General features: G+C 40.8%; 1 protein-coding gene and 1 long non-coding RNA gene across 2 annotated transcripts; both read right to left on the minus strand.

Annotated features, from left to right (window-relative positions):
* Positions 1 to 333: 333 nt before the first annotated feature.
* On the minus strand, positions 334 to 984 carry LOC127094376 (uncharacterized). Its single transcript, XM_051033217.1, has one exon. It carries the CDS (start codon positions 982 to 984, stop codon positions 334 to 336), a length of 651 nt encoding a protein of 216 aa, XP_050889174.1.
* Positions 985 to 6,307: 5,323 nt separating this feature from the next.
* Positions 6,308 to 6,955, minus strand: LOC127093038 (uncharacterized). Its single transcript, XR_007792391.1, has 2 exons — positions 6,683 to 6,955; positions 6,308 to 6,564 (listed from the first exon to the last, which is right to left on the minus strand). It is a non-coding gene; the product is annotated as an uncharacterized LOC127093038 (long non-coding RNA).
* Positions 6,956 to 24,494: the final 17,539 nt, after the last annotated feature.

Raw genomic sequence — 24,494 nt, forward strand, 5'->3', positions numbered from 1 at the left:
AGACCAAGATGCAACATGATGCATGATATATGAATGCGGATGCGAATGTTGTTATTATTATTTTTCAAGGAACTTTAAAACATAGATTGCAAAAATCATAATGGGAATAATGCATTCCGATGTATTGAAAATCTCATTTTATTGATAATTTGAAGGATTACAATCAGAAATACAATTTCAATGATTATAAACAGAAAGAAACTAGATCTACGGAATCATGTCCGATGACGACCCAACTCCGAGCTGATACTTCTTGTGAAGCCTTTTGGTTTCTCTTTCATAGTTTCTTTTCATAACATCCTTCTCTATCACGAGCTGGTCTACAATGCCTTTTCAAACACCAGAAGTGGGAAGATGAGTAGATGATGAACTGTTAGAGAAAAATAAATCCTCTTGGTCCCTTGATCTCTTCACAGCACATTGCCCAAGCAATTCTATCAAGTCACACTTTTCTTTTAACTGCTTCTGCAATTCTACTTTCTCAAGGTGTGAGGTGTCAAATTTGTCTTCCCAATCATCCCTCTCTTGCTTCATCTTATCCGAAGCCTCTTGCAACTCTTCTATGCCTTTAATAGTGGGCGATTTGACCATTACTAAAGACATAGGTCTTTCATAAGCGTATGGCATCTTGAATTCTTTGGCTCTCTTCTCCATCCAACTAGTGTAAGGCTCCAAAGCAATACAATTCTTCAATTCAAGCTCACTTTTTCTTTTCCTATGAACATTGTGCCTATCACGTACCATCCTAGCTTTCAATCCTTGAGAGTCCTTCCCTTGATAGAAAAATAAATCCTCTAACAAAGTGTTATTAGGTTTGTCTTTCATAGAAAACCCAAGTTGATGTCTCCCCAAATTCGGATTGTAGTTTATTCCCCCTTGTGTACCAAGAAGAGGTGCATTAGAGAAATCCCCACAACTATCAATAATCTCAACGACGTCGTAAATAGAAGAATACCAAGTGATGTCATCATTGGTGAGAGACATGAGTCTTTGAGACCACCTTAAACAATCCTTGTTTTCTCTGAAGATAGGAGATTGCGACAAGTGCGAAATAAACCATTTGTATAGTAAAGGTGCACAATAGACAATAGTTCAACCTTCTTTAGAAGTCCTATGATGTATGGAGAAATAGGTGTCACCAAACAAACTTGGAATTGGATTCCTAATCAAGAAGATCCGCATAACATTAACATCAACAAATTTGTCAATGCTGGGAAACAAGACCAAACCATAGATGAGTAAGGCAAAAATAGTTTCAAAGGCCACCATACTACCAGATTTGGAAAAAGAAAAAGCCTTCTCAATCAAAAATTTCGAAGTCAACCCTCTGATACCTCCTCTGACAGTGAGATTAGCATCTATATCAGACTTCCTCAAGTGAGTGGATTCAACAATAACTCGAGATTCAAGAATTCCTTCCACCCCACTAAAAGGAACTTTATCGAAAACCGCTATATCCAAAAGATAAGCATACTTCTCTATGGTAGGCAATAGCTGATAATCAAGGAAAGTGAAACACCGGTAAACAAAATCATAGAACTGAACCAGAGTACCAAGAAGACCATCCTCAACATCAGTAGATAGAACGAATTAAAGTCTTCCAAAACGGTATTTGAAACCCTTAGGATCATCCATAAAAGATGCTAGCTTCCTTAATTCCATAATATCGGGACATCTGAAACTGTATTTTCGAGTGTTTCTCCTTCCAATTTCCATGATTAAAATTTATGCGATGTTTGCAAATAGAGTCTTTAAGTTCCTTGAAAACTTGAAAAAATGCTCATGAATGCAATGAGTGCATGATGCGACCATCACAAACCGAACCACACAAGGAACACAAACAAGGTTCAAAGGTTCAGAGTCACAAGCATGGAGCCAAGGCTAAGAACCAACCCACAACGTATGCAATAAGGGCATAATCACCTGTATAACAAGGTTCTAAAAGGTTCCCATAGTCATAATTCGATCTTTTGGATATTACTGGCTTAAACGACTACTTGTCAACCAATAATATTCTCAACAGAAACTCGTTCGAGTGTAGTATCACATAAAACCTAATTCAAGTCTACACCTGAATAGTCACCGCGCTACATTCTAAAAGGCCAATATGGGTTAAGGGTTCTAAGGTCCTCATCTTGTCGGGCTCCCAGGTCGGAAAAAGTAATGCTAACTACGACTACTCATGTGACATCAGTAAAACCAAAGGGGCCTCCATTGAGCAGGAGATCTCAAGTCAGTTATTAATGATTAACTCCACGTAAACCAAACATGACTATGCCACCCTCCTATCATAAGAGCTATCAAGTCCGGGTATAGGACTTATCTCAACACACATAGATCACCAAGCACCAGGCGGAACAAAGAATAACAAACAACAACAAACATAATATATACACAAAAATAAAGATGGGCTTAACCTACTAGGGATTACTCCCCAGCAGAGTCGTCACTTTTCTGTAGTAGTAAAGATTTAGAGATTAATTTATTAATTAACTTAACTCATAAAGCAAGAGTCGTCACCGCGCTTTTATTGTTTCCAAAGAAAAAGTAAAAAAGTACGAACAAAATCCGAAGAAGTTTTAAAACAAATTAATAAAAGAGATAAGGGTCTGGGGGTTAGTTATGAAAAGGAAATGTATTAGCACCCTAAACATCCATGGTACTCCATGGGAACCTCTTTGAAAATGTGTACATTTTAGTTTGAACAAAATGTGTTGTTTGCAAAATATTGGAGAGATGGGGAAAGAAATGGTTTTTTATTATTTTTGTGTTTGCCAAGACTTTTTGAAATCTCATGCCAACGTACCAATAAAGTGCAATGGAAGATCAAAACCTAAACATCCATGGTACTCCATGGGAACCTCTTTGAAAATGTGTACATTTTAGTTTGAACAAAATGTGTTGTTTGCAAAATATTGGAGAGATGGGGAAAGAAATGTTTTTTTTTATGATTTTTGTGTTTGCCAAGACTTTTTGAAATCTCATGCCAACGTACCAATAAAGTGCAATGGAAGATCAAAACCTCGTAGTTCGTGGTAAAAATAACAAAGATGTTTGTTTTGACTCATTTTTTAAGGGAAATACATTTTATCATTTTAAGGAGAATACTTAACTAGTCCCCCAAAAGTATGAGAATATCACCATGAGAAGGGCTCTAACTTGGATAAAAATCTACAAGTAAGCCACTAGCTCTCTTAGATGGAAAAGAATTACCATCAATACTATGGAGATAAGAGAATTATATTTAAACTATTGAAATAACTCATGTCTAAACTCTGAGAAAAGTTTTAAAAGGAAAAGTGCACAAAGGGCACAAAATGATTTGAATGAATTATGCATTTTTTAAGTCTTTTGAAATTCGTCTAAATATGCTTAAGATGAATTAGCATTTATTAGGAAAAAGGATTTTGAAAATCACTTGACAAAGGTCAAGGTTTATTGAGAAAATGGTTCAAGTTAAAACAAGAAGATTTCTGAAAAAGAGAGAAGATTTTGCAAATTAAAGAAAGGGAGGAGAAGTGACTATCCTATAGCATAAAGTAAAATCTAGGGAGGAAACATATAACTAATAAATAACAAGCTTTATGACATAAGTCAAGCAAGAATTCTCTCCTGCGAATTAAGCCTCTAGCAAGCCAAAGAAGCAAAAAATAATTCATGTATCAGATGAAACCAAAGAAACTCAACCAAGTCTCCAAAAGAAGTCCAAAGTCAAACGTTTCAGAGGAATTCCAAGGTCTCAAATCACAAGTCCCAAAGCAATGGTCAAGATCCTAATTCTAAGTCCATAACTCCACAACATTGCTAAGGATAATAACCACAAGTCCATGAATCAAGAGAACCAAGTTTCTTTTTAGGTTTTTCTTATTAGTGTTCTATTTGCAAGGATATAAAAGAAAAGTCCAAATGGACAAAGAACAAATGATATAATCACAAATAATATGATATAGAATTCTAAGCATAAAGTATAAAGTAAATGACATAAAACAAAGGAGCATAAAGTAAATGACTTTGAAGTAAAAATTAATACAAGCAAAATGTTAGTAAATGATGTTAGTAATAAAAAATGAAAGATGGTTTTGTCATTTTTTGAGAAAACTCAACTATTCACCCACAAGCATGAAAATGTGAACCTATACATCATTATGAGAAGGGCTCCAACTTAGATAAAAATCAACAAGTATGTCACTAGCTCTCAGAAATGAAAAAAGGAGCAATATTTTCATACAATACCATGAGGAGTATGAGACTTACAAACTCACTTATAAAAATGATTTTTCTTTTGGGAAAAAATTAACGCTATGTTAAGCAATCATAATTGGACTTAAGTAGAAGTCAGAACTATCTGAGGTCGGTCAATAATAATGTTTGTGTTAATACATGCTAGAGAAATGATATGTAAATCATTCTCCTAAAGTCATGTCACAAAATAAAAGGAATTATCAAGAAAAAAGGGTAGGAGGATGGTTTATTACTTCATGACATTTGGGACAAACACTACAAAATAGTAGGAAAAAATGGTTGTTAAAAAGTTTTATTGTGTCGATTTCAACCGCCACAATTTACGAATATGGCGTTTTAGAAAAACTCCGTATAATTGGCTTCCGCTAAATTGAAATGTACGCCATCTTATCTGCCATAATACACTTAAGTATAAAAAAACGGATTTCTTATGATAGATGAATTGGAATGAATAAATTTATTTTGGGAAGTTACTAATTATGATGTATTTTGGGAAGTTGAATAAATCCTTAATTATTGGGTGACTGAGTATTGATTACTCCTAGTTATTAGGTAGAAAAGAATCGTTTCAGATTTTAAAAAAAAGTTTTAGGGTTTTGCAACAAAAACGACGATTCTATAGTTTTCACGTGATATCACCGCGATTCTAACCATGTCTACCAAAAACCGATTCTGATCATTCTCTGGCACGGTGGGGAGTTGCAAGATCGTAAAATCGTACGAGTAGGATCGAGATTTTGACTACCATGAACATGACTATAATTTTTTATTACTGAACATATACAAAATTTTAACACATAATAGATCGATACGTGAAAAATTCATAACTGTGAGAACATAAAATAATTTATACAAATCTATGAAACATAAAAGAAATTACAAAGAAAATGATGAATATACAAGAAAAAATTTGAATGGTAATCACATATGAGAAAAATATAACAAGAAAGTAGCATCCCATCCTTTAGACTTGGTTAAGATTGGTTATTGCACTAAATGCACATCTGCAGTTTCGTCCGGTGCTAGTAATTTTAGATGAATAGTTGTAAAAAAAATCACAACAACTGGTACAAGATTTAAAAAAATCACAACAACTGGTAGAAGATGTATACATCACAACTTGAAAGCCATATCTAGAAAACATTATTTATGAAATATGTAACGTTGGCCATTTTTATGTGACTATACCATTTGAACGCTATTTTCTCCTATTTAGTTTTAGGAAAAAGAAAAGATTAGAAAGTTTATCATGTTTTATGACATATGATATGATTAAATGCAACATCCAAGATGTATCATGATGCTATCTCCCCATAAAATTGTTCCTGCTTCCTGTTTAAAAACAATAATGCTGACAATCAACCATGGGAATGTCCATAGCTTAAGAAGCTAATACAATCATACATCATTTATTTGAGATGCTTTGTCAGTAAAAATGGCTTCCCGTATATTTTAGGAATAGAGTCTCAAACATGTATACTTAGGGGATAGTGATAAATAGTGTTACCAGTAAAGTGCACTTACATTACAAGTATAAAGGGTATAAATAACTTGAAGATAAGCAACACTGGCATTAGAAATGGCTGCAATTTGGAGGAAATATATATGTACAAAAGCTTATTAAAAGTAATAAGTTGGGAATTTAAAGAAGTTCAATGGTTTATAGAACCATACAAGGCGATTGAAACTCCATATCAATAGGATAGGGATTAATTCCAAATTCCTTGCAGGCTAGATGCAGGTTTCAAAAAAATCCCAAAGCTGGATGTTCAAATTCATGCAAAGAGATTGAGTGACCTATAAAGGTTTGAGTTATAAGAAAAATTTGAACTATTTCAAGACACAAAATTGAAATATCTCAGAATGGCACACTAACTCCCTACTTCAATAAACAATTTAGTTTTAATATTTATGACATAAACGCTTTGTATTTGTACTTATGTAAAAACTAATTCTGCAACAAAAGTAAAGAAAAAATTCAAATTCCTTTCATTTTAGGTGATCGCATTTTCTCGCATTTTTTTTGCATTTTCTTGCATTTTCAGTCAGTAGTATACTCCCAGCATGATATCCAACAATGACATAATTTTTAGAGTCTATCTCAAAAAAAAATTGTTTGTCCTGTCGTGTAACTCATTACTATCATATAATAATCATGCTACTGAAGAAGAAAGAAGTTATTCATTCCAATGAATACTAACCATGGTAGGGGCATTGTATATGACCCTTGTTTACCGAACCTAGGTATTCTGGACACGTCCAGATTTTCCATCTTCGACCCTAAAGATTACGCTATGGTTCCTCATATCACTCCATTAGGACCTGAAAAGAAAAATATTGTACATTTTCAAGGACATAAAACATATTTAAACCATCTTTTAATATTGACTTACCATGGTATCATACTTTAAGTCATTAGAGAATGCAACACGATACTTACCTTATTCTTAAGCACTTATATTGATGTGAAAGAAGTAGCACCGTCCTCCAAATCTGAAGACACTATGATTCCTAACAATTCTTCCTTCATCCAAAAAGAAATTGAACAAACTTGAGACAGTGAAATGCACCAGCAATAGTGTTTTGGGAAATCTTGGAAGCGATGGCGACTCATTTAAATTTCTTTAACAAAGATATGGTTTTCGCGTGAGAAAAAGAATAAGAGGTGCAAAAGAGATAGGGTTTTCATGTGAGGAAAATAAAGAGACGTGCAAGAGAGACAGAGAGAGTCCTCTTCTATTTCTATATAAAATATTTATACATTAATGTTAATAAAAACTATTTCTTTAAATATGTGAGAAGAGTTTTTTAAAAATAAAAAACGATCGATCCCTTCTTAGCCTCTGGACACAATTGAGACCCAGTTGTAATACCCCAAAATTTACCCTTTCATTTTTTCCAAAAAAAATAAATTAAATAAATAATTAAAATATAACAAATTTTGGGTCTCCCTCATTCCAAGCCCACAAGTCCACGAAAATCAGCTATAAATATAAGAGTTTCAGTAGGGTTTCAGACACTTGGAAATTCCCTGAGAAATAGACTTGGAGTTCACGTGGAGTTTCAAACCTAGGAACTACTCTGCAGCAACCTTCGGGCAGCCCTGAGAAGTTCATTCCGCCTCGCGCAAACCCTAAACGTTACTTCGCCAATCCGGCCTTGCCTTCCAATTTTAACAGGTCTCTCATCAGGTATGCCTCTGTTCCTATTACTCTATGCCTCGGGTTGAATACTGAATATATGAGGTAACCTCAGGCTTGGCCCACAGGGTTATATTTGTGTATGAATATGTGATTTATGCCTTGACTGTTTAACAATTTCGTTTATGAGGTGAATGCCATAGGATCTGGAATCTTTAACATCGTGCAGGTACCAATGGAAAATCCAAATCCCGCAGGTGCTCGCTAGCCGCTTCGCTAGGCGAGCACGCAGCGAAGCTTCGCTAGGCTTTCGCTAGGCGAAGCAGTCGCGAATGTGACAGTATCTGCTTTTATTCCGTTTTGTTCTAACCTGTTCTTTGTGTTGCCATGGTCTTGTTATCTTTTGATTTCATCCTGCTTGCCTAACCCCTTTTGTTGAGTTTTTGTGAGGGCTCACATATTCTCGCAGGGATACCCTCCGGAGGTTTATTCCGATTTCCCGTACTGATTGGTTTTCTTTGATGGCATCAGTTTGGGAGAATCTCAGGGTCGCTTATCCTTTAATTGCTGTAACTTCGGATCTTGATCCGTGTGGTATTTTACTTCTTCCCTTTTATTTCTACTGTTTCTTAGCTGGAAGACCTCGATAGGAGGCAATGTTTGAGCCCCTTGGTGGCATTTTTTCTATTTCAAGATATATGTTTTGTGTGATGTGATTGTTTCCCCATAGGATGCGAGGCTTCGCATAGTCTCCCGTTTGCATGCCAATTTAGGTAGCATTGTTCCTCCGCCTAGGACTTCCTTTTTGCATGCGCGTTCCTACAACGCAAACAAAACCTAAAACCCAAAGCAACACGTTTACTCCTTCTACTACAGGCGAGTAAGTCTCCAAAGGTCGAGCATCCGGTAGATTGCGTAGTAACGTTGTTCACCCCGTAACATAATCCATAACCCCGTAGTTAGTCGAACTACGGCTTGCTTTGATTCTCATTCCAGATGAGATACGTAGGCATAAGACGCGATGTCTTAGCGAGCACAATTACCCCCAACCCATAGGTCAGCCGAGCTACGAAGACTCTGATTCTCATATTCAGATGAGATACGTATGCAGTGGATGCGACATCCGCGCGAGTCATTTCTCTCAACCTTTTTAGTAAATAGCACATTAGGCAAAACCGTACCCTTTAAACAGAAACCGCATAAGTGGATCCCGTAGAGTACTACGGATGCGTAGGGGTGCTAATACCTTCCCTTCGCATAACCGACTCCCGAACCCAAGATTTGGTTGCGAGACCTTGTCTTTTTCTTTCCTATTTTCAGGTTTACTTCGAGCGTTTCCTTTCCCTCCTTTGGGATAAATAACGCACGGTGGCGACTCTCCTGTCTTTTTTCTTCGCCGGTTGTTTTTTTTTCGTACTGTATTTTTTCAGGTTGCGACAGCTGGCGACTCTGCTGGGGACTTTAGAAGTTGACCTCTTGCTGGTCCATCTTCCCTAAGCGAGTCCTTCCTAGCTTGTGTGTTTTCTTGTTTATTGAGTGTTCATTCTTTTGTGCAGTTACTTATTTGCCTAATTGCATTCATGTACATATGTTTGCTGTATCTGCTGCTGTTTGTTTGTTTGTTGGGATGGGATGTTCTACGAGAGATAAGCCCATTACCCAGGCTTGAGTGTACACACAGGTTTTAGAGTGGATGTTCATGAGGCTTGCGTGGTATGTTGCTGCGTTAAGTCGTTCGTGAAGAACCACACCCAGACGAGGTTTCTCTTGGATATACTATGTCCTACGGATGTTCCGTAACGACATAATATTCCCCTAGAAATTGTCGACTCTGGTGACCATTTCCCGAGAACTCAGTCGAGGCCTCTCCTCCGAGACGTGATTATGTTAGCTCTGGTGGGCGCATTCTCGCTGATCAATCCGAGGACCCCGAGACTGGGAACTTGCTTTAGGATGTCCTGTTGAGGGGAGTCAGTGGAGGTCTTTTATTCCGTAATAATGCCAAACCTTCAATGGTAAACGTATTATTCGCGACTGAAGGGCTGAAGTTGACGAACTTCTGTTCTTAGAACCTACCAGTGAGGGGCGGGCTAAATTCAGGAAACCTTAACCGCCAACCAACCCGGTTTTCTGGAGCAGTGCTTTGATCTCGTATTATATTCCTCAGTGGTTTTCTCTTCAGACAGTGCAACCTGACAAATGCTCAAGCAGATACAGCAATCCTGATTGACACGCCGCTGCATTGCATTCACATCATCACATCATTTGCATTCATATCATTTAACACATGTTTATCCATTTCTAGGGGGTTTACATCTTCTTCTTGATTCCGGTCGGGGTTTTTCCTGGTTCTCTTAAGATGGATATTGGCAGAAAGAGACTCGTCGCCTACAAGTTTCCGGTGGTCTGTTTGGAGCCCATCCAACAACTGATGAAGTTAATGGATCCTGGTTCTCTAGAAGGATTCCGAGAGGATTACGGTTTAATTCTAAGTTTCGTCGCGGTTCTTTCCAAAGATCAACATGATGCTCTCTTCACACTACTGCAGTTCTATGACCCTCCATTGAGGTGCTTCACATTCCCGGATTATGTTTTGGTCCCTACTTTGGAGGAGATTGCCAGTTTTCTCAGAATTCCCATCAAGTCACAGTTGCTATTCTACAGCTCGGAGTGTCTGCCCGATCTCAGCATGGTTGCTTCAACCACATATTTGAGGGAATCAGTTTTGAAGGCTAATATGTGTCAGAAGGGAGAAGTTAACGGTTTTCATCTGAGTTTCTTATTGGGAGAAGCAAAGAAGAAGCTTGAAGATGGTGACCAGAGGGGTTTCAATGCTGTGTTGGCTCTTTGTGTGTATGGGATTGTCTTGTTCCCTAATGTCGCCAAATTTATAGACGTAGATGCCATACGCCTCTTCGTGTTGGGAAATCCAGTGCCGACCTTGCTGGGAGATTTCTTTCATTCAGTGCACCACAAGAATAAGAATAGAAAAGGAGGATTGTTGAATTGTTGTGCGCCTTTGTTCTATAAGTGGTTCAGTTCTCACCTACCCAAGTCAGGAGCATTCATTGATGTCAAGGACTCGTTGAGTTGGTCAAAGAGATTGATGGGGTTGAGAGCTGAAGATATTTCTTGGTGGTCTGACCGGAGTTTGCTTCGGGCAGATATTATTCACAGTTGTGGGAACTTCCCGAATGTTCCGTTGGTAGGAAGAAAAGGAGGAATCAACTATAATCCTTCTCTTGCAGTTAGACAGTTTGGATATGCCTTAAGAACTCCGCCGGTGGAAAAGGATGTGGAAGAGTCTCTGTTTTTCCATTCTTCGCCTGATTTGACGGTATCCCGTAAGGCAGCTGAGGCCTGGCTCAAGGTGATCAAGAAAGGAAGAATTGTTCTTGGGAAAGGAGATTGTAGAGCTTACCCTCAGTATGGAGAATGGCTTCAAGGAAGAATCGAAGAGTTTGGTCTACCGTTTCCTATTGAAGAACCCTTGTATTCACCTACTCTCGAGCAGTCAGCAACGGTGAGCCGAGAGGAGTATGACAAGTTGAAGAACACCACGGAAGGACTTCAAATCGAGAACTCGGAGTTAAGGGAGAAATTGCAAGACTGTATGCATCGATTCCATGAGTCAGAATATCAGAAGGAGGAAGCCGTCAAATTGCAAGAGGAAGCCGAAAGGAAATTTGCTGTGGAGGTGAATTTCTTCAGGAAGACAGACGAAGCCTTGAGATCATCCAGTTCTGAGTTGAGGCGAGTCAAGCAGCAGTTAATGGATGCTCGTGGTAAATTAGCTGGGTGGCAAGAGCGATGGGATGCATTTTCAACTTCTCGGAAGACAAAGGAGGAAGAGACGGTGGCTGAACTGACTGGTCAGATAGAGAAATTGAAGACTTTGCTGAAGGGGAAGAACCATGAGCTGCTGTGTACCCGATCAACTAATGGTTATATCACAGATCAACTCAATGAGGCTCAAGGATATATCGAAGAACTCAAGACGCTAGCAAGTTTGAAGAAATCCAGACTTGAAGAGGTATTCGGAGAAGATGATGGGAATTACTACAGAGAACACATCAACGAACTGGATGGGATCATTCACAAGAGGAATCTGCTCATCCGGCGTTTGACAGAATCTCCAGATCATCCTGACACGGTGGCGCTACTGGATGAAGTGAGGAACGGTCCTTATGGGTTGCATACAGGAGGCTGATTTCTGATTTGCTTGTTCCTCTCTTTACTTACTGCTTTGGTGTTATGTAGTGATGATCCACAGGCTTGTTGTGGAGATCCTCCTTTGATGTATTTTTGGCTAAGGCCCTTTCCTTGAACTCATTTGTATGATGGTTTCCCTTTATTACATCTTAATCTCAGAAGTTTATCCATGACTCGGCCTTCTTGCACTACCCACCTGATGTGAGACTGGAATCAAGGGGGTAGAATACCTTTTGGAATTGATAAACATGTCATTGCATTTACATATTCATTGTCATATCTTGCATAACAGGTACCGCTGCGGTGTTCTCATATTGTTTGGTGTTCCACTAGCAGGATAGCTGACTCAGGCATTCACCGATACGGTACCCGGAGGAATCAACAGAGAGCAATGGAAGGTGTACAAGCAGAGCTCGCTGAGATGAGGGCCCGCATGACCCAATTCATGGATGTGGTTCAAGGGGTGGCTCAGGGACAACAAGAGCTCAGGCAGATAATACAGGGGAATCCCCCTGCTCAACCAGAGACAGTGACTGAACCTCCAGCTGGAGAGGTTAACGGACCCAGTGGACCGGGGCCTATCCCGATCCCGCATGCCAACCCCGGTCAACATACCGTTCATGATGATCAGGACGATCAGTTTCCCCCACTTCAGGAAGACTTTGGCATGGGTCATGGCGTAGACCCCATGTTCAGGAGATTGGAAGAGAGGTTGAAGGCAGTGGAAGGACAGAATCCTTTGGGAGTAGACGTTGCTGACTTAGGGCTGGTCCCAGGTGTGAGAGTGCCACCGAAATTCAAGGTCCCGGTCTTTGACAAGTACAAGGGCAACTCTTGCCCCAAGACTCACGTGCAGGCCTATTTCCGTAAAATGGTTGCATACTCTGATGACGAGAAGCTACTTATGTACTTCTTCCAGGACAGCCTAGCTGGGGCATCCTTGGAATGGTATATGAGGCTGGACAGAGCCCACATCCGTTGCTGGAGGGATTTGGCGGAGGCCTTCGTGAAGCAGTATCAGTATAATGCAGACATGGCTCCGGACAGAACTCAACTTCAGAATCTGTCTCTTAAAAGCAATGAGTGCTTCAGGGAATACGCTCAACGCTGGAGGGAGACAGCTTCCCGTGTTCAGCCCCCTATGTTGGAGAAAGAAATGGCCAACATGTTCATGAATACGTTGCCGGGACCTTATCTGGAGCGTCTGGTGGGGTGCAATGCTTCCAACTTTGCTGATGTGGTCTCTACCGGAGAGAGGGTGGAGAATTACCTGAAGACCTGCAAGATCCAAAGTGGAGGAGGATCTTCGTCAGGGGTAAAAAAGTCGTTCGTTGGAGGGCATAAACAAAGAGAGGGGGGAGTGAATTCTTTGGCTTCCTATCAGAACAGAGGTGTTAGAAGGAATAATTTTCAGAATTATCATCAACCACCGTATGTTGCGGCAGTGACCATTCCAGCTGCAGTGCCACAACAACAACAACCACCGCAGCATCAACCAGCTCAGTACCAACAGCAGCAACAACCGGGTAACAGACCCGCTTATCAACAGAGACAAAGGATGATGGATCGGCGTTTCGACACCCTTCCGATGTCGTACGCTCAGATGCTTTCTAGTCTTCAACAACTACAGCTTGTGCAATTACGCACTCTGGCTCCTCCTGTTGGTAGACTTCCGGTGGGTTACGACGCCAACGCTAGGTGTAGCTTCCACTCTGGGGCACCTGGCCACAATATTGAGAACTGCAAAGCTTTTAAGCACGTAGTTCAGGACCTCATAGATTCAAAGGCCATCGACCTTGCACCGGCTCCGAATGTCGTTAACAATCCCATGCCCCAGCATGGTGGTGCGAACGTTAACATGATAGAGGGAAAAGCCAAGTCCATTGAGGATGTGTTGAAGTTGAAGACTCCATTGTTGGATATCAAAGGATGCTTGCTAAAGGCCGATGTTTTCCCCGGTTGTGGGAAGGGTTGTTTGGATTGTGCCACTCAGGGTAGAGGTTGTGTGAAGCTACAGCAGGGTATCCAGGCCTTGCTCGACAAAGGTGTCCTCCAGGTTGAAGATTTGTCTGTCCAAGAGTTTGTGGAAGGGGTTGAGGAAGAAGAGTTTGAAGATGCTACTAATGAATTCGCAGATGTTGTTCCTGTTAATTTTGTGATTCCTGGTGAAGTCTCTGCAGTCAACGAAGAAGATGGGGATAGTGATTGTGACATTGACAACTGGGTGCGTCCGAGGATCCCGGGTGAAGTCATCAACAATTGGTCTTCTGAAGAGATTATCCAAGTCACTCTTCTCGAAGAGTAATTTTCTTTGTTTATTCATGCATATCCAAGTCTTACGTTCCGCCCAGGGCGTAATGACTCATTGTAGGGCCCATCTATGTGACACTTGCATTTTTATCATAAATAAAGGACGTATTTTTGCATTCAAATATTTCGTTCCCTGTCTTTCTATTTTTGCAGTTTTTCAAAATAAAAAAATGGCAATGTTTCGTTTAGTTTTCACTTCTTGTTCACACTCATAAGCACATACCATCACTCATGCAGATGCACAACACCGGATCCTATTGATAACGGTTCTGCTATGGCTCGTTTCGACTTTGAAAATCCAATCTTTCAAGCTGAAGAAGAGGGTGATGAAGACTGTGAACTCCCTGAAGAACTTACCAGGTTATTAAAACAAGAGGAAAGGGTTATTCAACCGCATCAAGAGTCCGTTGAAGTGATTAATCTCGGCACCGAAGACGCCAAGAGAGAAATCAAAATAGGGGCTGCTTTGGAAGATAATGTGAAGAAAGGGCTGATTAAATTGCTGCAAGAATACATTGACATCTTCGCCTGGTCTTATCAGGACATGCCTGGGCTGGACACAAACATCGTGGTACACCGCTTGCCTCTCAAAGAAGGTTGTCCTCCGGTCAAGCAGAAGCTCAGAAGAACAAGACCAGAGATGGCTGTCAAGATAAAGGAAGAAGTGCAAAAGCAGTTGGATGCAGGGTTTCTAGCAGTCGCCAATTATCCGCCATGGGTTGCAAACATCGTCCCAGTACCTAAGAAGGATGGAAAGGTACGGATGTGTGTCGACTATCGGGATCTGAACAGAGCTAGCCCTAAAGATGATTTCCCATTACCTCACATCGACGTTTTGGTGGATAATACAGCTCAGTTCTCGGTATTCTCCTTCATGGATGGCTTTTCTGGCTATAATCAAATCAAGATGGCACCAGAAGACATGGAAAAGACAACTTTCATAACCCCGTGGGGCACCTTCTGCTACAAGGTGATGCCGTTTGGTCTGAAAAATGCCGGAGCAACATATCAACGAGCTATGGTAACTCTGTTCCATGATATGATTCATCATGAAATCGAGGTTTATGTGGATGATATGATTTCCAAATCTCAGACAGAAGAAGAACACTTGGTGAATTTGCAGAAATTGTTTGAGCGTTTGAGGAAATTCAAGCTGAGGCTTAATCCGAACAAGTGTACTTTCGGGATGAGATCGGGAAAATTGCTGGGTTTTATTGTTAGCGGAAAAGGGATTGAGGTGGATCCTGACAAAGTGAAAGCAATACAGGAAATGCCTGAGCCAAGAACAGAGAAGCAAGTCCGTAGTTTCTTAGGGAGGTTGAACTACATTGCAAGGTTCATCTCTCACCTAACAACCACGTGTGAGCCAATTTTCAAATTGCTGAGGAAAGATCAGGCTATCGGGTGGAATGAAGATTGTCAAAGGGCTTTTGAGAAGATAAAAGAGTATTTACAGAAACCTCCAATCCTTATACCTCCAGTTCCTGGGAGACCTCTGATAATGTACCTATCAGTGACTGAGAACTCGATGGGGTGTGTATTGGGACAACATGACGAGTCTGGTCGAAAAGAGCATGCCATATACTACCTTAGCAAAAAGTTTACCGACTGTGAAATCAAATATTCGCAGCTTGAGAAAACTTGCTGTGCTTTGGCCTGGGCTGCTCGCCGACTGAGGCAGTATATGTTGAACCATACTACCTTGTTGATTTCTAAGATGGATCCAGTGAAATACATATTCGAGAAGCCAGCTCTCACCGGAAGGGTCGCTCGTTGGCAGATGATTTTAACAGAGTATGACATCCAGTATACGTCACAGAAGGCCATCAAAGGGAGTATTCTGTCAGACTACCTTGCCGAGCAACCGATTGATGATTATGAGCCAATGAAGTTTGAATTCCCTGATGAAGACATCATGTCCCTCAAGATGAAAGACTGTGAAGAGCCAGTTGTTGAGGAGGGACCTGATCCAAACGAAAAGTGGACTTTGTTGTTTGATGGGGCTGTCAATGCTAGAGGTAGTGGAATTGGCGCTGTCATTACTACTCCAAAGGGTGCCCACATGCCTTTCACCGCTCGTTTGACTTTTGAGTGCACAAATAATGAAGCTGAGTACGAGGCCTGTATCTTGGGTATTGAGCAAGCCATTGATCTGAGAATCAAGACTCTGGACATCTTCGGAGATTCAGCTCTGGTGATCAATCAAGTGAATGGTGATTGGAATACTCTCCAGCCCACTCTGGTCCCCTACAGAGACTACACGAGAAGACTGTTGACTTTCTTCACAACGGTAAAATTGTATCATATACCTCGTGATGAGAACCAGATGGCAAACGCACTTGCTACTCTATCCTCCATGATCAAGGTAATTCGTTGGAACCATGCTCCCAGGATCGATGTGATGCGCCTTGACAGGGCCGCGTATGTGTTTGCTGCTGAACTGGTAGTCGATGACAAGCCTTGGTATCACGATATCAAGTGCTTTCTGAAGAATCAAGAGTACCCTGCAGGGGCATCCAACAATGACAGAAAGACTTTGAGAAGATTGGCAGGCAGTTTCTTCTTGAACAAAGACGATGTGTTGTATAAGAGGAACTTCGACATGGTTTTGCTCAGATGTGTGGATAGACACGAGGCGGACATGTTAATGCAGGAAGTTCATGAAGGTTCCTTCGGTACTCATGCCGGTGGACATGCAATGGCTAAGAAATTGTTGAGAGCGGGTTATTATTGGATGACCATGGAATCAGATTGTTTCAAGTATGCTCGGAAGTGTCATAAATGCCAGATTTATGCTGATAAGGTGCATGTACCGCCGAATCCTCTGAATGTGATGGCTTCGCCGTGGCCGTTTGCTATGTGGGGTATTGACATGATTGGAAAGATTGAGCCGACTGCTTCCAATGGGCATCGCTTCATCCTTGTTGCCATCGACTATTTCACCAAATGGGTCGAAGCAGCGTCATTTGCGAATGTCACCAGACATGTGGTTGCCCGTTTCATCAAGAAAGAAATTATTTGTCGCTATGGGATTCCCGAAAGAATCATTACTGATAATGGTTCTAATCTCAACAACAAAATGATGAAGGAGTTGTGTCAGAACTTCAACATTCAGCATCACAATTCTTCCCCTTACCGCCCTAAGATGAACGGCGCTGTTGAGGCGGCAAATAAGAACATAAAGAAGATTGTGCAGAAGATGGTCGTTACGTACAGAGATTGGCATGAGATGCTACCCTTCGCCTTGCATGGGTACCGCACTTCAGTACGTACATCGACAGGGGCAACCCCTTACTCCCTTGTGTATGGTATGGAAGCGGTCCTACCTGTTGAAGTGGAGATTCCTTCTCTAAGAGTCCTGTTGGATGTCAAGTTAGATGAAGCTGAATGGATTCGGACAAGGTTCAATGAGTTGAGTCTTATCGAAGAGAAGCGAATGGCAGCCATTTGTCATGGGCAGTTGTATCAGAGTCGGATGAAGAGAGCTTTTGATCAGAAGGTGCGTCCTCGTTGTTTCCAAGTCGGAGATTTAGTGTTGAAAAGGATCCTTCCTCCTCAGACAGATCACAGGGGCAAGTGGACTCCTAACTATGATGGACCGTATATTGTCACCAAGGTTTTTGATGGTGGGGCTTTAATGCTTGCAACTATGGATGGTGAAAACTTCACTTCCCCTGTGAACTCAGACGCAGTTAAAAAATACTTCGCATAAAATAGACCCGCTGGACAGTAAAAAGAATAGTCCAGGCAAAAATGGGCATCCCGACGAACCAAGAAAATGGAAAGGTTCGGGCAAAAATTAGGGATCAAAAAATAAAAAAAAAGATTGTACACCCGGTAAGTTGAAAACCTGAAAAGGCAACTTAGGCAAAAATGGGTATCCCGGTGGATCGAAAACCCGAAAAGGGCGATCCAGGCAAAAGTTAGGGATTAAGCGAAGGATTGCGTTCTGAGTAGCTCTGAATCTCATCTCGTGCCAATGACTGGAAATTTTTGAAGGATAGGAAACAGTCCAATCACTCTTTCAGAAAGCTGATCATCTGGAGGATCTTGAAGACGGGCAAGTCATAGCAGAATTGGAACCCAATAGAAATCCACTTCACATTGCCATTAGATTAATTTTTGTTTTATCTATTGTGCGATTACCTCTTTCCAGGGATTGCTTCTTAATGTAAATGCCTATTCAGAGGCCATTCAATCAATAAAATCATGTTATTCAGTATATCTCTGTTTTCATTTTCATTTTACTGTTTTTTTTGCGAAAATGATGTCCGAATTTTTGATAAACATTGCATCATGACACATAAGGGCTTTACAGGTACATGCTCAGTAAACATTTAAAATTGCTGTAAATTTTGAGTGCCTTGGATCGTCTATTCAGAACAGATACCCTCGGGGCATTTCTTTAAAATCCCCTTGCAGATGATCGTGAATATCTTCCCCAGAAGTCACCAACAGACTTCGGTGTCTTATCCCTGTAGAGCTAATTAGAGCGTTGGATTCTTCAATCCCCAGCAGGTTTTCACCACTGTACTTCCCCAAGCGTTTGTTTCAGGACATACACTCCCCAGTAGAGTTGACAGTGCCAGACTATATATCCCCAGCGGAGTTGACAGTGCCAGACTGTATCTTTCCAGCAGAAGTGGCTGCTCCTTAGAGTTCGATGCCAGATCGATAGTCCCAATGCCAGATCCATGGTTTCTTTCCTTGAAGCAGAACCTCGGTACCGTATCAGTGTTTGCTCCCCCTGCTGAGTCATCTCTCGCAAATCGTGGTTGCCAGAACCATTGTAGCTTTCCTCAGCAGCAGGCTTCCAATGTCATTCCTTCCCCGATCAGAGTCTCGGTATGGCCAGAACACCGCATGGCTAGTCATCTCCCCACAGAATTCATTGTGGTGTGTATCTCCAGCAGCCTGGCCAGAGCCCAGAGGATGGTAATCATTTCCCCAGCAGATCCCCTTGCCTCGGCTTGGCATTCTACCCAGCATTTCGCATCCCTGCATGTAGAATCATATTGCATTGCATCCTTCCAAATCGCGTAGCATTTCCATTTTCATGGAGCATTACGCCATTGAAAAATTCAAACATACGCATGTAAGCATAAAACATTCTCGGTATCCCAAGTGATAAGCTAGAAGTTGTTTCCAGTACTCAGACTGAAGATTGTTCATGACTTACCTTTGTTATCCCCAGCAAGTGTCATTGGCCCATGCGCCGCCTCTATTATCATTCCCTATTTTTGCCGATGCTGACAGGCATGAAGTTTTCCGGTATCCAGACCGAAGTGGCGTTCAGGCCAGTTTTCCGGTATCCAGACCGAAGTGGCGTTCAGGCCAGTTTTCCGGTATCCAGACCGAAGTGGCATTCATGCCAGTTTTCCGGTATCCAGACCGAAGTGGCATTCAGGCCAGTTTTCCGGTATCCAGACCGAAGTGGCATTCAGGCCAGTGTTCCGGTATCCAGACCGAAGTGGCATTCAGGCCAGTGTTCCCGATATTCAGATCGAAGTGGCATTCAGGCCAGTGTTCCGATGTTCAGATCGAAGAAGTTTCCGATGTTCAGGTCGATGCGACTTGTGGCATTCAGGCCAATTTTCCGATATTCAGATCGAAGAAGTTTCCGACGTTCAGGTCGATGCGACTTGTGGCATTCAGGCCAATTTTCCGATGTCCAGATCGAAATCCTTTCCAGTATTCAGACTGCTGAGCGGCATTCAGGCCATGGTTATTTCTGTGTTACCATTTATTTTGGTATCCAGTTTAACATTCTTTTTTTCGATATTCAGACTGACTTTCACCGTACCAGACGGATTCTTCTTTCAAGACCACCTCTTTGCCGATTCTGACAGACATTGTTACTTCACTTCACTTCAGTGTAAATTTTTGGGCTTTTATTGTATTCAATCCCTTGATACCTCGAAAGCACGAAAGCAGCTGTCATCTTCCTTCCGGGTCTCCAGTTGATTGAATAGGGGCAGCTGTAATACCCCAAAATTTACCCTTTCATTTTTTCCAAAAAAAAAAAATTAAATAAATAATTAAAATATAACAAATTTTGGGTCTCCCTCATTCCAAGCCCACAAGTCCACGAAAATCAGCTATAAATATAAGAGTTTCAGTAGGGTTTCAGACACTTGGAAATTCCCTGAGAAATAGACTTGGAGTTCACGTGGAGTTTCAAACCTAGGAACTACTCTGCAGCAACCTTCGGGCAGCCCTGAGAAGTTCATTCCGCCTCGCGCAAACCCTAAACGTTACTTCGCCAATCCGGCCTTGCCTTCCAATTTTAACAGGTCTCTCATCAGGTATGCCTCTGTTCCTATTACTCTATGCCTCGGGTTGAATACTGAATATATGAGGTAACCTCAGGCTTGGCCCGCAGGGTTATATTTGTGTATGAATATGTGATTTATGCCTTGACTGTTTAACAATTTCGTTTATGAGGTGAATGCCATAGGATCTGGAATCTTTAACATCGTGCAGGTACCAATGGAAAATCCAAATCCCGCAGGTGCTCGCTAGCCGCTTCGCTAGGCGAGCACGCAGCGAAGCTTCGCTAGGCTTTCGCTAGGCGAAGCAGTCGCGAATGTGACAGTATCTGCTTTTATTCCGTTTTGTTCTAACCTGTTCTTTGTGTTGCCATGGTCTTGTTATCTTTTGATTTCATCCTGCTTGCCTAACCCCTTTTGTTGAGTTTTTGTGAGGGCTCACATATTCTCGCAGGGATACCCTCCGGAGGTTTATTCCGATTTCCCGTACTGATTGGTTTTCTTTGATGGCATCAGTTTGGGAGAATCTCAGGGTCGCTTATCCTTTAATTGCTGTAACTTCGGATCTTGATCCGTGTGGTATTTTACTTCTTCCCTTTTATTTCTACTGTTTCTTAGCTGGAAGACCTCGATAGGAGGCAATGTTTGAGCCCCTTGGTGGCATTTTTTCTATTTCAAGATATATGTTTTGTGTGATGTGATTGTTTCCCCATAGGATGCGAGGCTTCGCATAGTCTCCCGTTTGCATGCCAATTTAGGTAGCATTGTTCCTCCGCCTAGGACTTCCTTTTTGCATGCGCGTTCCTACAACGCAAACAAAACCTAAAACCCAAAGCAACACGTTTACTCCTTCTACTACAGGCGAGTAAGTCTCCAAAGGTCGAGCATCCGGTAGATTGCGTAGTAACGTTGTTCACCCCGTAACATAATCCATAACCCCGTAGTTAGTCGAACTACGGCTTGCTCTGATTCTCATTCCAGATGAGATACGTAGGCATAAGACGCGATGTCTTAGCGAGCACAATTACCCCCAACCCATAGGTCAGCCGAGCTACGAAGACTCTGATTCTCATATTCAGATGAGATACGTATGCAGTGGATGCGACATCCGCGCGAGTCATTTCTCTCAACCTTTTTAGTAAATAGCACATTAGGCAAAACCGTACCCTTTAAACAGAAACCGCATAAGTGGATCCCGTAGAGTACTACGGATGCGTAGGGGTGCTAATACCTTCCCTTCGCATAACCGACTCCCGAACCCAAGATTTGGTTGCGAGACCTTGTCTTTTTCTTTCCTATTTTCAGGTTTACTTCGAGCGTTTCCTTTCCCTCCTTTGGGATAAATAACGCACGGTGGCGACTCTCCTGTCTTTTTTCTTCGCCGGTTGTTTTTTTTTCGCACTGTATTTTTTCAGGTTGCGACACCAGTCTTGACTTTCTTCACATCATCCTCAGAACTCAAGTTGACTAGTTCAATATATTCTTCAAACGGCTTAATGATTTTTTCCTCATGCTCAAGTAAACGAGATAATTCATTAGATACTTCTTCATCACCGGTCTCTTCCTCAGCCTCAAACACAAGGAAATCGAAGTTCGGAGAGGGAGTAGGATCATTGTATTCAATGAGTTTGGGCACCAACCTACATAATGATTTGATATTTTGATTTTAGAGAAGTGAATTGTGACCAAATATTATGCAGATGGACAATTATTATTTATTTATGTTTTTTGTGATTACCATTTTCAGAAAAGCAAAACGTAAAAATAAAACATCATAGATGTGGATGAATAAAATTGTATTTTATTGATGATAATTGAAATGCCTAACAATGTTCACTTCTCCCTTAGGCATGGGAGAAGGATTTTTCTTAAAAAATGAACAACAAATTACTTAGATCGGTGAACAATAATAGGAACATCAACAGCAACCCAATTGTTGCAAGTCTGGCCATGCGTCACAAAGTTGGCGCAATCTTCGGAAGCACATAACAAGAACCGTCAAACGCTTTGACAATTACGTCATTGTACCTCATAGGGTCACCTCGATAAGAAATTTTGGACATAGTTGACTTCGGAAGCACATTCAGAGATGAACCAGTGTCGACCAACACATTGGATAACGCGTCCTCTTTGCAATTCATCGAAATATGGAGTGCCAAATGTAAGACCCTAATTTTGACCCTAAGATCCTTCATGCTATTCTGACCATATACATTAGCATTGGGATCACACCTTGGTATTCTCTTTACTCCTCATTTATTGGGTTTGCATTGGGAGAGATCACCAAGTACATTTGATTGTATCATACTTTATTTTTTATTATTTACTAACCAAAATGCCAAAAATATGTCATTGTATAGGTTAACTCTTTTGTAGGTAGTGTGCATGTTCACCTATGCTCTATTAAGCGCATATCTAGGGTTTGAGACCCTCAATGCAAGGAGCTCAATCAAGAAATGATTTACTATGGCTCTATGTATCATATATGGATCCCTATGATCTTCACATGTTATTTTGATCAAGAAATCATCAAGAGTTTGGAGTTGGTTTGCCTTGGAAACCCTAATTCATCTAAGTATCTTATGTGACTTCTTCAACAAGTTTCTTCAACAATTGATCAAATATTTCAAGGGATACTTCATATTACATCATCTTATGCATATATGATCCTTCATGAGTCCCAAAAGTCAAGAGAATGTCAAGCTAGCAAGTTGGTTCATGGTAGTTGACAAGAGAAAAGTCAACTAGTCAAAACTGGAGTTCCCTAGACCTTATCTCCTACATTGTTTGTCATATGAAAATGATTCTAAGAGCAAAGTTACTCTAAGTGACATTAAAAACAACTTTCATGTTGAGGTCAACAACTATTTTTTCTTGTAAAGTCATTTTTTATGGTGAAATATTATAGGTCATTTTGTCTAAACCCTACTTTAGAGATCAATTTCAAGATGTCTACTTCAACTTTGATGTTCGGAGGAAGTGCAAATTCAACTTGAAAATTCATATTCCAAGGGAAAACATTATAGGTCATTTTGGACCAATACCATTGAACAAGTGATTTTCCTTAACTTCTAAAATGAATAACGCCTTCATGCCAAATTCAAATGGGGCCAAATATGTGACCAAATTGAAGAGGTTTGAAAGAGCTACAACTTTAGTGAAGTAACTTTTCTCATTTGAAATCCATAGAAAAAGTTATTCAAGGAGGAGGAAGTGAACATATGGCTTGGTACTTACAAAGTTTTTTAATATGTTTGATTTCTCGAACTTCCACATCAAAATTCATCATGATCTAATCTTCAAATGAAAAAGTGTCAACCATGAAAGTCGTTCCTCTTGATCTCATCTTTCCAAAAAGACCAAAATCATCTCATTTGGACAAAGTATGAGGTACTTGCACATGGGTGAAAGTTGAAGCACCATTTGGATATTTTCAAAGTCCAATTTCCATTCACATTTGCATGAGCTTCCAAGTTGATTTCAGTACATTGCACATTGGTTTATGGATCAGATGGCATCATTTCATGGGCCTCATGCACGCCGATGCAACCATGCAAAGAAGACTTTCAAATTTTTGCGAAAATTGGAAGTGTGAAAATATCATTCTCTATGACTATAAATATACCCTCTCTTGCTCCGAATTGAGGACCTCATGCCTAAGCTTTGATTCAGAAACCCCAAACCCTCACCATTGAAGGATAAGCTTGAAGATTTTATTTGAAAATCGAGTTTCAAATCTCCATCTATTTTGAGATTGAAACTCCAATAGTCCATCCCTTTATTTGATTTATTTCTCTTCCATCAAGCATCTGAAGCAAGGGCAAGCATAATTGGAAGCAAGATCGTGCCAATCTGAAGCTCTATTGAAGGTGAATTTTTAGATTATCCCTCTCTTCGATTCTTAATCAATTCTCCACTATTCTTGTTGATTTTTGGTTGTCTGAAGTCCTGCCAATGTAGGCAACAAGATTGAGTTGCTTTGAGGTCAAATCGAAGCAACTCAGTTCATGATCCTCAAAATTCAACTCTCTGTATCTACTTATATACTTGGAGTTATACAAAATTGAGGTTAGATTCGAGCTCCTGAACATTTTTCCTTCAAAATAGTGTACTCATTTTCCATTTTTTTAATTGAACTTGGACCAGTCCGGTGGTCCTCACCGGAGAAGACAACCAGAGCCAGGGCTCTGGTGGTGTGCTGGCTTGTCTAGAACCCTTTGATCTGAGTCCTATGTTCTAATCTCAACCATTCAAAGTAATTACCACACGTGTGAGACATTTGACTAGGGAACATATGGAAAGCGCGCTTTGGACCATCTGA

Source organism: Lathyrus oleraceus, chromosome 6 (assembly GCF_024323335.1).
Source record: "Lathyrus oleraceus cultivar Zhongwan6 chromosome 6, CAAS_Psat_ZW6_1.0, whole genome shotgun sequence".
NCBI lineage: Eukaryota > Viridiplantae > Streptophyta > Magnoliopsida > Fabales > Fabaceae > Lathyrus > Lathyrus oleraceus.

Coding starts and splice junctions, on each gene's coding strand:
- LOC127094376 (XM_051033217.1), bottom strand. CDS start 984: ATGTCTCTCACCAATGATGACATCACTTGGTATTCTTCTATTTACGAC.